The sequence below is a fragment of the Gorilla gorilla genome, chromosome 12 (genome assembly GCF_029281585.2).
Source record: "Gorilla gorilla gorilla isolate KB3781 chromosome 12, NHGRI_mGorGor1-v2.1_pri, whole genome shotgun sequence".
Classification (NCBI taxonomy): domain Eukaryota; kingdom Metazoa; phylum Chordata; class Mammalia; order Primates; family Hominidae; genus Gorilla; species Gorilla gorilla.
The window spans coordinates 59,148,098-59,161,012 of NC_073236.2; the positions used below are offsets into that span (position 1 = coordinate 59,148,098).

Consider the following 12,915-nt stretch of genomic DNA (forward strand, 5'->3'; position numbering starts at 1 on the left):
AGACTTTAAATTCCCCAACTCAATCAAAATATATCACCGTGCCTTTTACATAGTAGGGATGCAATGGAAATGTTGAATTCAGTGAATCAGAAAATATTCTTATGTGAACAAGAAATAAATGCAGCTCTTTGAATATCTGATTGTCACTGGAAATTAGAAACGACTTATGGAAACTGATGTATTTTAAGAAAAATATTATTGTCAAAATGTTATCAAATCCAGTACTGAATAAAAAAATCCTGACTCAGTTTTGCTATGGATTCTATCTTATTTTTAACCAGCTAAGGTAATGGAAAGATGTGTAAAATCAATCACAAAATCCCCAGATAATCTTTAGCATATGATTTCAATATCCCTTCTCTTTTGCCTATTCATATTATATCACCTTGTTCACATATCAACTTTTTTCTTCAACAGACTTCAGTCCAGGAATTCCTGGGGCAAGCCCCAGTAGAAACAAGAAAAAAAAAATCACAATGCATTTAAGTAACCAATTCTAAATAATCTGTTTCTTGACCAGAGCTGAGAACTGAAAAATTCAAGTGTTTACAGGGGCTGAATTTACAGACACCATTTCTAAATAAAGGTCTTCACTCAACACTTTGGCTTCCCATAATTATTTGGTTCAATGTAAGGAAACATTACATTGAATGTATTTGGATTTGCTCTTACAGATCCAAAACTGGTTCAAAACTGGGGAGAGGGTAGCTTTTAAGACACTTCTCAAAGCAATAATAATTTGAAACATTATTTGAAGTATGTTTAATTTAAAAAAAATCTTGGAATGAAATCAGACCATTCTCATATATGAACAAGTAATCAAAATTAGGATATGTCTTATGGGGAAGCTTTATAAAATAATACTTCTTAAATAGGTTTGTCTGGGTTTTACACATATCCCAAGATACAGTCATCCCTTGGTATCCATGGGGGATTGGTTCTAGGACCCTAGCAGATACCAGAATTCAAGGATGCTCAAGTCTCTGATATAAAATGGCATAGTATTTACATGTAACCTACACACATCCTCCTGTATACTTTAAATCCTCTCCAGATTACTTATACCTATTATGATGCAAATGTTACATAAATATTATATAAATACTACATTGTGTTTTGTCTGTCCTATTTTTATTGCTGTATTGTTACTTTTATTTTTTTCCAAATATTTTCAATCCCAGGTTGGTTGCATTCTCAGATATAGAACTCACAGATACAGAAGGCCAACTGTATATGCAATCACCTCCCCTCATCCAGGTACCTCCCATGTGTCCAATTTCCAAGTTTTCAAAAAGTATTACTGCTAATTGGCTACTAAATCATTCTCAGAATATCAACTGAAATCTAAGGCATTAATTGATAATAAATTAAGTTGTCAATTATTTACCTGTCTTCTTTTAATTAGAGCATCTCAAAACTTGAAAAAATTCTAAGACCCAAAGGAATGAAATTTTACTGATTGAATGACAAGTAATGGCACTGATATCTCAGGGGACACTCTTCTTAAAGCTACTAACTCCTGCTGTTACAAGCAGTAATGCCCTCAAACTAAAATATAAATTACTCGTCAGCCCACAAGTTTAGGTGACACAATCAAATCCATCCACAGAGTAGTAGATCGAGTTAAGGTCAATCCATGTCTACAGTTAAGGTAAGAAGAGTTATTTGCTTGATTTGCATCCTAGCTTTGCCACAACACAGTATGTTTTCTTATTTTAAAATGAGTATATTGGAACATAGTATTTCCCTAAGCATTAAACTATTCAGTTAGATAACCAACTGCTTTAATCCCATCAATGAATAACTGATTTTTTTAATGGCCATAACTGATTATTTTGTTAAGTTTAGGGTGACCATCACAGAAAATGTAACTGAAGAGTCACTTTCTATAGTGGAGCAGTATACCAGACTCCTTCGTACAAGACTGTCTGAATTCAGAGAACATACCCAGGTGCAGTGCAAAAGACACAAAGCTTTCTATGATGCCCAGCACCCAAAGAAATTTTTACTTTCTCATTAAAATTCCTATTAACTTCCCATTTCTTCCAAAAATAAGTCTTGAATTGGTAAACTGTCACTTTTAACACTCTGGGGGAATGAATGTTCAGTGAAAAAACCATATAAAGGTTATTTCCCTCTGAGGGTGTCTATAATTTGGGTTGTGCAGAAATCAATGACCATTCATACTGGTATGAATGTAACTAAGGAAGACTTAATGCAGGAATCAGAATTTAAATGGCTATAGTTTCACTATCCACAGATTGGGGAATGGGTTTTGGGGAAAATATGGAATCATGCAACAACTCATTTTACTAGCAAAGTATATGCAAAGAACTACTGCCATTTACTCTGTAAAAGGTAACTACTCATTTCATTTCATTCGTCACAATTTCTCCACTATGCCTAACATCCAGATTTACAATCTGAAGTTTGTTTTTATCTTACTCTCTCTAGGTTTGGACACTGCAACTTTTCCTACATAAGGGAAGGTCCTTTAAGCACGGAAGGTCTGGATAAAATTACTTTGAACTGCTATGAATTCCTAGAACATCTACCCTTTTGTTCAAATGAAACACTAACATGCATTCCAAACCCAAACTGAAATAGCTAGCGCTTTAGATTTTTTTCATTACTGTTATACTTTGACCCGTGGAGATCATGAAGAATTGACTATAGACAAAATAGAAGATATAAAAATTAAGAAAAAAAGGTTGCTTAATGTACAGGTCTACACAATTAGATGCAATTCTTGTTTCAATGGCTGTTTTAGCTCATTACAAAATACTGGCACTTTTTAAAAATAAAAGGAACACACCGCTCTTCAAATGCAATGTAATTCTTATCTCAACAAACCATATATATATAATTGTACAAAATATATCTCACATTTTCTTTTCCCTAATTTGTACTGGATCAGACAGTTTATACTTATCAATCTTGTTCAGTTCCTGACCACTTCACTAAGGTTTATTGAGGGTGTAAGAGTAAATATCAAATCAATTGTGCTCTGTGTTTGTATGTTTGTATGCACATATGCATCTTTGACTATATGCCAGTGTCAGGTAGAATTGATTTGAATATTATCAGTTTCCAATATTTTTAGGAATGTATATTACCTATATCATGAATATTCATGTTGATTGTAATTAGAGTCCAATTTTTTTAAATAATGTGAAACGTGGGCAATAAGAATTACTGTAATTGACCCCTCAGTCTCCAATCTTCTCTTTACCAATTCAAATCCTACCAGTGTCACAAGTTAAACTTGCTCACCTTGTCAAACCTCTCCCCTAAACCCAATTGAGAGGCATTCAGATTTGGAAAAGAGATATTTAAATGGCAAAGAACAAAAGTACGTATTAGGGCAAGCTTCTCAATCTCTCAGGAATATGTCAGTAATCCATTCATTCAGCCCAAGGACTTAAGCAACTAGCATTCCTCACCTCCAAACTTGACTCAAATATTTTGTTAATACAGAGACATTTATATGTAATAAAATCTATTAAAATTTGTACCATTTTTGTGTACATTTGGCCATAAATTACATCCCCGTCTCTCCTGAACATCGAATTCCTGATCAAAGTAGGGTTATTGCTGTTATGTTCTGACTTCATTGTTATAATGAGGCTCCTGTTATCTTTTAACTTTAAAAAAACAGTTTAGGTAGGCTTTATTAGGTTTATCAGAATGTTTGATATTCAGTATGCTAATTTAAAAGTCCTACATTAGTATTTCTAACATTGTTCAGAATCATATGCTATGTATAAATCTTTGGGTAGCTAAAAAATATTAAAGGTCATGGAATGATTTTTATTTTTCCAGATCCATGTATATATCTCCATTTTTAACTTTAAAGGTGCTGATTAAACCCTGTGAAACCTAGCAAACAAAAATTAGTCAAAAACATGATAATTAAATATACAGGTAATACCCATATTATGATACTGGAACATATTTGTATTCAAAATAGTATTTACATACTAAAAAATATATGGCTTAACTTTTCTCCCATAAGATAATGCTGTCACATTTAATGGACATGACTTGCACTAAACTAATTCAAGACATGTTATCTTTAACTTTCTCTTTCTTTTTTCTTTTCTTCTACCTTCTTCCTTTATGCCTCTTCTCTTCTACCCTCCCCTCCCCTCCTTATCTTTCTTTCTGCTTTCAATATTCTTTTTTTCAAAAAAGCCTGTAAACTGGCTTAAGAATTCAAGCAAACATTAAACTAAGCAAATAAATAAAGCCAATTTATAGACGGTTTAATCTTCTGAAACTCAGTTTCCTCTACTTTCACTTTAACAATTCTATCATATTTTTTCTTTTCCATTACTCCCTTAGTAACCAGGTTAAGCTGAATTGGCTCACAAATGCATTTTCTACTTTGAGATTTAATAAGAACGTCACTTTTTGGTTGACACAGGTTTAAGCCAATGACAAAAAAAACCGAATTGCCAGGTAGAAAACCAATGGTATTTCTTAGATAGCAGTTGTGTGGATGAGCATACACAGAAACACATCCTGGACTGCTTTATTTCTCCAGATCGCCGTCATGATGCCTGGAGAGCTTTTGTATCCATTCTCCTCCGTGACCTGTTGAATTATCTGTCCCCACCTCTCGAGCCAAAAAGCAGACACAACACAAGAGGCCTTTCTCAGTTTGTGTACATAGAATCACATAAAACAAAAACACGCTGACATAAGACATAATTGTGCATTTTGCTTAACATATGTTCATCATGCCAGCATAAGACTAAAAACGTGGCTCTCTGTTTTGACATCAAAATCATTTTTCTTGGCAAAATGGAAATAATATGTCCAAATCTCTTCTGTTTGGGTAGAGAGGTTGACTTCTAACAAATGTAACTTTCCTGGGGGCTTTCATATATTTCAGAGAAGCCGTGGCTTTGAATCCCATGTGTATAAACACAGGGAAAAAAGAAAGAAGATTTAAGTATTTCTTTTTTGATTGTACAATAAACTATGATGGCTTCTTCTGAAAAAAAACAGCAACTTTGCCATGCCACATGACAGAAAAAATGGGTGTAATTTTCTTGGCAAAATCATTGAAAATGTGTGTGTATGGGGTCTCACATTCTTGACTCTTTCAGAACTTTGAAAGCAGTCATTTGTGGCTATTTTGCACAGTAAGCATATTCATTTTTTTTTTCTCCATTGGCCATCAGTGAAGGAGCATGAAGAATAAGATGGAGGCAGAGTTGGCAAAGACAGCAGACTATAGATGTAGGTGTGGAACCAAACAGCAATCAAGCTTGGAATAAATCATGAGGAAGCCAAGAGCAGGCCCATGACAGAGCATATATAGCAAATTTTTATAATGCATTTGCCTCAGAATAATTATCAAGTTGAACAACATTCTTCTAAAAGAAGCCTTCTCCCATGCAAGGATTTATGAACTTTGCCAACAAGACTCAAAGAAGGGAACAGCCTTCTTGATGGTGTTCCCAATCTCAAACACCTCTATAAAAGCCAACAGTGCAAGTGATAAAAGCCAGTGATGGTTTGGACTACATCTAAATGAGGAAAAGACAATGGAAATGAAGCTTTGGAGGCAGTGACAAACAATGGGTACTGAGAGGATGACGGAGAGCGGCTCTGCTAGTAAAAATTGCCCAGATGAAGTTGTGGAGTCTGAGATCCACAAAGATGCTTTGCGCATCCATGTAAATAATAAGATTGGAAAGTAACAAATGAAAGCACACAAGGCAAGCTGAACAAAAAGCACTCAGTTCCACAGGGGCTATATACAGATGGACATGAAAGCTGAGTGGTATGGGAAACTATACCATCAAGGCTGAAGATAAGAAAGGCAGCAAGGAAGATGCAATGATTTGATCACTTCTTGGCGAGAGAATCTTGGTAATTACCAGCTTGGCAGAAAGGACACATTGCAAGACAGATTGCTCTTGGTTGTTGAAGAATGTTGAAGCAGGATCATTTTGGAAATGCAAAGAGGTGACTGTGCTTTGGGAAGAGGCACAAAATAGCCAGTTTACTGGGCTCTAGGTGGGACTGCATGAAACAGGCTTTCCAGATGGTGTCTCTATGCAAGCCAGATCAGTTCTTTTCCCAGCTATGTTTTCTGCAACTCAAACAATATGGGAACAAAAACAGTTGGGTTCAAGAATGATTTGTTCACATGTTTTTACCAAATGGCCAAACTTCTAAATTTCCAAAAGTGGCTTCAGGAAGAACTGAGCTTTGTGACTAGTCTGATTTTCCTAAGGTATTCACCACGCTGATAATATTACGTGCCTGGTAATTACTCACTTGAAATGGTAGCATCATCATGTCTGACTGGGAAAAGAACTAAGGTGTCAGAGCCACATTTCTGGACTTGCAAATAATTTGCAACAAATGGCACCCTGTGTTGAGAGAAAGGGGTTGAGGGAGGAGAAGAAGCCAAGGTGAAGAACCTCAACACATATTTGGAAATCTTGCCAAGAAATTGTGATTCTTCTAAATATTTATTGAACTTATTTCTATGCATTTGATAAAAATGGACTAGATAATTATATTTTCATGAGAAAGGAAACACTGGAGTGATTGAGCAAAGAATATATAATTGTTAGTGTTCGACAATTATGTTAGTTTTTGGCAACAGCACATCAACCTGTATTAAATTCAAACATCTTCTGGCTTTCAAGGGTTACTGATAACCTAGTATGCATTGGAACCTGATGAATGAATTCCTATTGTTTTCATCATCTCTAACATGTGAACACAATCCACACATAGAGAGGCTGGCTCCTGAACAGAGAATGAAAATTACTAGGACTAACAAAAGGAAGTAGACTCACAATGAGTAAATATACAAAAGCCCCAAATAATTATAATAGTCACAGCTTGGCAATGAGTTTCCAGACTACAAAATTAGTTTTCTTGTGAAGAATGGAGATTTTACAAGGCTAGAATAAACACAGGGTAATTGGAAAATCAAATTGCTCTTTGTGAGTTATTGTAAGGTCTGGAATAATGGTGATAACATTTATTTTAAAAAAGCCCTCCCTATAAATCACTGTAGTTTGGTGTTTTTAGCAGTACTGTTGCCAAGAATGTTTGCCTTGGAAGTGCAACGGTGGGAACTTTACATTGTGAAGCCCAAGTCCAGCTTACCCCTGACACAATGAGCTCTCCTCCCAGATTCTGCACTTCTGCCTTCACCTTGCTGCAGATATTAAGCTGATGGCAATACAAGGCAATTCGTTGAAGGTAGGCTAATAAATCCTGCTTACATGCTGAATCAGGACACTATAAAACATTAAAAGAGTGATCTTGATTAGTAAGTACTCTTCAGTTTCTCACATTTGTTATAGAAAAGCTGCAGGAAGAAAAGTTTTCAGTGTCATATACCTTAATTACATTCATTTAACTTAACTTTTTCACAGTGCATTTTAGAAAGGCCACGGACTGTAGTTTAGAATGGTTGGCTCTACTTTAATAAAATTTTATCAGAAGAAAATTGAAGATATTCCAGAAAGTCTTATTGGGACTTCTATACATGTTTATGAGTATTTTTACCTGCTGTCTTCTAAACTCTAAAGGAACCTAAATATTTTACAGTTTCCTTCAACTTTCACTATGTGAAATGTTATTTTAATGCAGAGGACCAAAGGATGCTAAAAGTAAATCACTTTGTGTGGCACTCTCTGCCAAGCATAAGGGACAGTTTCAATCCAGTTAGTTGGGGGAAGAAAATCAATTTGTTTCCTTTGTTCTCTACTAAATGTATCATTCACTTATAAAAAAATCTATTACACTTTTTGGAATTTAATATTTATCAAAATGTAAGCAACATAATAACCTGCCTTTAAATGAGAGACTGAAATGGTTCATGACTACTGTAAGAAAAACAGATTTGACAGAATGTATCTGAAGCCAGCTGAAAGAAGTTCATAAGAGTAGCAACAGAGTCCTTTGATGGACGCACCGGAGTCAACTCTGGCTAAGGAGTTTGGATTTTCATTATGACCGAAGTAAGCGGGTGTCCATCAAGCACACACAGAGCTTGGCTGAACACTTCTAGAGACATTGACATGACTCCTGAAAACATTTCTGAGGCTTCACTGCCAATGGCTACCAAGGAATTGAGATGCCTACATATTTCTTTTGCTATCAAAGGTTCAGCTTGAGCTACTTCCAGGCCATTTAATCGTTCTGTATCAATTTGGTACTTGTAAAGGACATAAAATCACCAGATCCTTAATACTATAAGAAATAAGTACCTATAGCCACAACTGAAGTATCTTATTTAGAATGAGAGGATGGCAGAAAGACTCTGAGCTAAGTTTCCCTCAAGCTCAAGAAAGGAAATTCTTTTATCAATACTGTAAAGCCAGTGATTACATATAACCATCTATTGAATAAATGATAAAGGGATTTTTTTATATTTAACACTTACCATTGCGGTATTTTTTCACTAACTGCATTTGTCAAGAAAGAATTCCACAGAGACTGTTTTTAGCTTCTTACAAGTACTTCATACTGTAATATTTATCCTACTCTAGGGACCCATACACGGAAAGGGATTAACTTTAAAATGATATCTCCCCAGAGGGCTGACAAGGCTTTTGACACAAATACCTTGCAGCAAATTAAACTGAAAGTTCTATCTCAATGGAACAGTAATTAAAAATGCAACAGTCCGTAAAAAGTTTATATGGCACGCATATCTCAAATCTTTATAAAATATTTTCCGGCAAAATAAATGTAACCAATCCAGTCCTTGATAATACTCATTCTATTCTATTATTTAAACCAAAGCAGTTAAAATACACATTTAAAAAGGCATGATGAATCAAGGAAAATAACTCCTACATCATGGAAATAGGTGCAGAATTTGATAACATTTTTTTCTGAAGATTTCTTTATCAAAAATTGCAAGTTATTTCACAGCTAATGACAATACTAATGCCACAAAGAGGATTACATTTAAACTTAATCTGTTTATTTTGAGTCACTGTGAAATAGTAGCATTTAAATACTCTGTCACTGAATCTCAAAATAAATGTAGTATCCTGGGGTGGGTGGGTGTGTGTGTGTGTGTGTGTGTGTGTGTGTGTGTGTGTTTGATGTGTTTTTCACATATCAACTGTTTTGAGTTATGCTTTAGGTTGCATAGTTGAAAATAAAAGCCCAAAAATGTAAAATCAAAAACAAAAGTCACTACCAAAACTATTGAACTTGAAGGGCCTAAAGATTCCGAGAAATACTTTTGACCATTGAGATTTAAAGTATGATGAAACAGCCATTCAAACTCCGCTCATTTTCACTCCCAAGAAGTCCTTCCTAACAAATTGGTGGATGGCCAATTTCTGGTCACTCCACACATCCCAACTCTTCTCAACATCTGCAGAAAAAGAATGTGGCCTTTTCTAGTTGGTAATTTTTTTGTATGCATATTTTCAAGTAAATACATTGTCTCTTCCCTCCTCTACATGAACTTTCTGGAATACTTATGGAAGTCTGTGAAAAAAACCCCTCAGTTTATGCTGTGAAGCCTCATGGTTGATATTGCCCTGAAATTAGGCAATAGCAATGGGTTAACACTCAACACCTACAAATTGTGAGCAGTTCTCAAATTCTCATAGTACTTGAGTTATCTCAACCAATAAGCATTTCTCCAAAAGTCAAAAGTTAAAAAAATTTCTTGGATTAGCCATCTTAAATGTAAAATAAAATTAAAATGAGAATTCATTGACTCTTGACTTTTAAGTGCAATCCTGATAGTAAAATCATGTGGGGTTTTGTTTGTTTTGTTTTTTCAGCCTTTAAAGGTGTGTGAATTTGGTATTGACTTGAATGAAGGATGTTAGAGCCTGGGATGCTGAGGCAGTAAGTATTTAGAGGAGCAACCCTTATATATAGGAATGAGGGAGGAAAACTACAATAAGCAACACAAAGACTCAAAAATCATCAGATCATCAGAGACTAGAGCCATATATGGAGAAGGATGCAATTCTCTTTCAGTATCTCCAGCTTGCATCAATGTACTGCAGTATACTAAGCAAATTCATGTTAATATTTCCATGTAGATAGTAGCACATATTTTATTTCCAAAACTTATATTTTATGATACAATCCATCCAAAGTGGTTCAAACTGTAAATCACCATTGCTTATAGGGATAATTGTTAGTTACCTGGAAAAGTCTACTACCTAAAGCACTCTTAAAAGAAATGGACCATAATTGCAACAAAACATTTAGAACAGGATTTTAAAGTTCCAATTCAAGCCAAATAAAATGAAAAGTAGGGAAATAAACATTCAAGGTGAGAACTCTTTTAATGTATATCCTAGTTTGGTTTGAAAGCATTAAGAGATACTCTGAGAATTTCATTTATCTCTGATGCCTCTGAGTCTGGGTTCGAATAAAGCTGAAATCTGAAGGTTCTTGATCATGTGGAATAATCCCATTTATGGTGGAGCATAAGTTATTATGAAGAATATCATTAGAGTGAGATCCATATTAAATAAGAAAAGGTGAAGTTCTAGTTTCTTATTTCTACATTTAAAAACATGATGTTCTCCCAGATTCTGCAACCTGTTTCTGCCCTTTGATCTCCAAATGCCCCTGACTGTCCTACCCCCAGTTTCCATTCTAGTCCTGGTAGATTCTGCGACAACTTTTTAAATAAACCATCAAATCATGACCCATCACATCCCTAAAGCTCTGCTAATTCAGTTCCCTGACCACAAGGCAGGTTGCTCTTTTCTCTCCTTTATTCTTTCTGTCAGGCAGTTAAAATGTGCAACCTAAATTTCCTGGGGGCAACAGAAAAAAAAAGTAAAGCAATAATAAATATACATTTTTTAAATGTGATAAGCACCATGAATTAAACAAAAGAGGGCATTAGGTAGGAATCTCTGAAAATATATTTAAACCAAGAGCCTAACAATGAAAATTTAAAAACCTGCTTTTCCCCCCTTCATTATGCAGTATAGTTGCCTTTCTGAATGGGGAAGGCTGGGACAATCCGTAACTCTTCAGGGGCTGGTGTCTCCTAAGTAGTATGTTCTTCTTTCTCAAGGAATTTTGGTCAGAAGCCTTAGCATTCTCTCCTGAGCTAAATCTACGTTTGCCACCAGCACAGTGTCAGGAGAGGCAGATACCAGTGTGTAAAATATCAGTGATTCTCCCCTCTGATTCATTCTTCAGAGGCATTTTATAGGGTGCATAAAACTAGTTACAAAACCCAAGTGCTAATTAATGACTCCACTCAGCATGTGCCCACCCTTCCCTCTTCTGTTACCTGATCAGCCACAGCACGAGCTAATTTGTCCATTCGAGAACCTGCTTCGGCAATTTTCTTGGCAGCATTAATGACATCAGATGTATTTTTCAATGGGCCTTTGCCTCTGAAACAACATATACAACATAATTAGAAATCCACTTAATGATGGGAAAGAGACCAACCTACCATATCCTTTGTCCAGGAGTCTAGTGTTGTATTTTATTTGGCACTGGCCACATTAGCCGAATTTTGAATATTTTCCTGCTTAACTCCAGGTTCTATATTAGTAGTCATTTTTGGAAATATTTTCCCATATTTTTATGTGCATGTTCACATTTTATCTTTCACATTAAGTTCTATATTTCTAAACAATGGCCAGTTATAAAAGATCATCACAAGAGAAATGAAAATTTTATAGTTGCTTACCGTGTACCAAAAGCTGTTGTACAGACTACCTCATTCTGACTTTATAACAACTCTACAAAGTAGGTATCATCACTCCCATTTAGAAAATAAAATGAGCCTAAAATGATCTAGTAACGTATCCAAGCTTATACAGGTCATAAGTAAAAAATTCCAAATTTTAAGCAGACTCTAGCCAAAATAAATGCATATGCATTATCTTCCTACTCATGTCCAGCATATTTATATTCTATTATTTAAATTTTAAGTCCAGTTTGGCACTTTGAGAAGCAATTATCTCTTGCACATAACTGGGAACTGTTTGGCCAGAATTTCAGAGTTTTGTTGGCTTGTGTGCTTCCGATACTGATTTATGAAAGAACGTACAAAGCATTGAGTGACAGTAAATGTTTTTGTGCTTCCAAACCATAACCCTAATATTTTCATATAAGGTTTGCAATTAGGTGAAGTGTTTAATATTATATGTCTTTTAAATATTTATTATAAGGGAAATGGAAATTATGCTGCATCATAAATCTTTAAACAAAATATAGCATGTAATAACTTTTCTTTCCCTTATTGTGAGAGGTAAAGAATAAATTATGTTTATCATTTTTAGCATCGTTAATTAACCTGGTCTCTTTATGTGCATAAAAATCAATGTGTTTTTTAAGGCTGGAAGATTACATTCCTTTAGTTAGAAATGTGGTGAGCTGTACAGAAAAACTATTCAGAAGGGATTTATTCAGACCGTGTAGGGTTATACAGAGAGGGCAATGATTGCTATTGTTACATAATAACATTTTATAAAATAGAAGACAAAATGTCTTTCAGTAAACTAATGTAAATGAATGATATTTTGTTCCATTTCTCTACTAATTCACCTTCTTGGATTTTTCTACATTAGTCAGTATAAGTAAAATATACTGGGTTTCTATTAACGTTTAAATACAGAGACAGACACACAACTTAAGGTATTTCATTTTGTTGTAGTGACATTAACTCTTCCACAAAGTACTTTGATTTTGCAGTTGCTACTTAGATTTTAAAATGTAGACAGTAATTTCACTTGTGAATTTTATGTAATATGGATGAGTTAAAGATTCTGTGACAATCTGTTTGCTATTCCCTAACATATTTTTATTAGCACAAAATAAATGGTTTTTATTTTTTAAGGAACACTTGGATACAGAATCTGTCAATGTTTAATAATATTCTCATTATTGCATATTTCTTTGTAATTTCTAGACCTTAGA

General features: G+C 34.7%; 1 protein-coding gene across 9 annotated transcripts in view; it reads right to left on the reverse strand.

Moving 5' to 3' along the window:
- Positions 1 to 12,915, reverse strand: part of CTNNA2 (catenin alpha 2) — a 1,198,185-nt gene that overhangs the window by 32,536 nt on the left and 1,152,734 nt on the right. For 8 of the 9 annotated variants that reach the window (XM_055378924.2, XM_019021071.4, XM_019021072.4 and 5 more), the window contains 2 exons: positions 11,276 to 11,381; positions 7,141 to 7,275 (listed from right to left, as the gene is read on the reverse strand). In XM_055378924.2, the coding sequence (XP_055234899.1) occupies positions 7,141 to 7,275; positions 11,276 to 11,381 (241 nt within the window). The remainder of the gene's footprint in view (positions 1 to 7,140; positions 7,276 to 11,275; positions 11,382 to 12,915) is intronic. The other variant, XM_019021073.4, reaches the window with a different exon arrangement.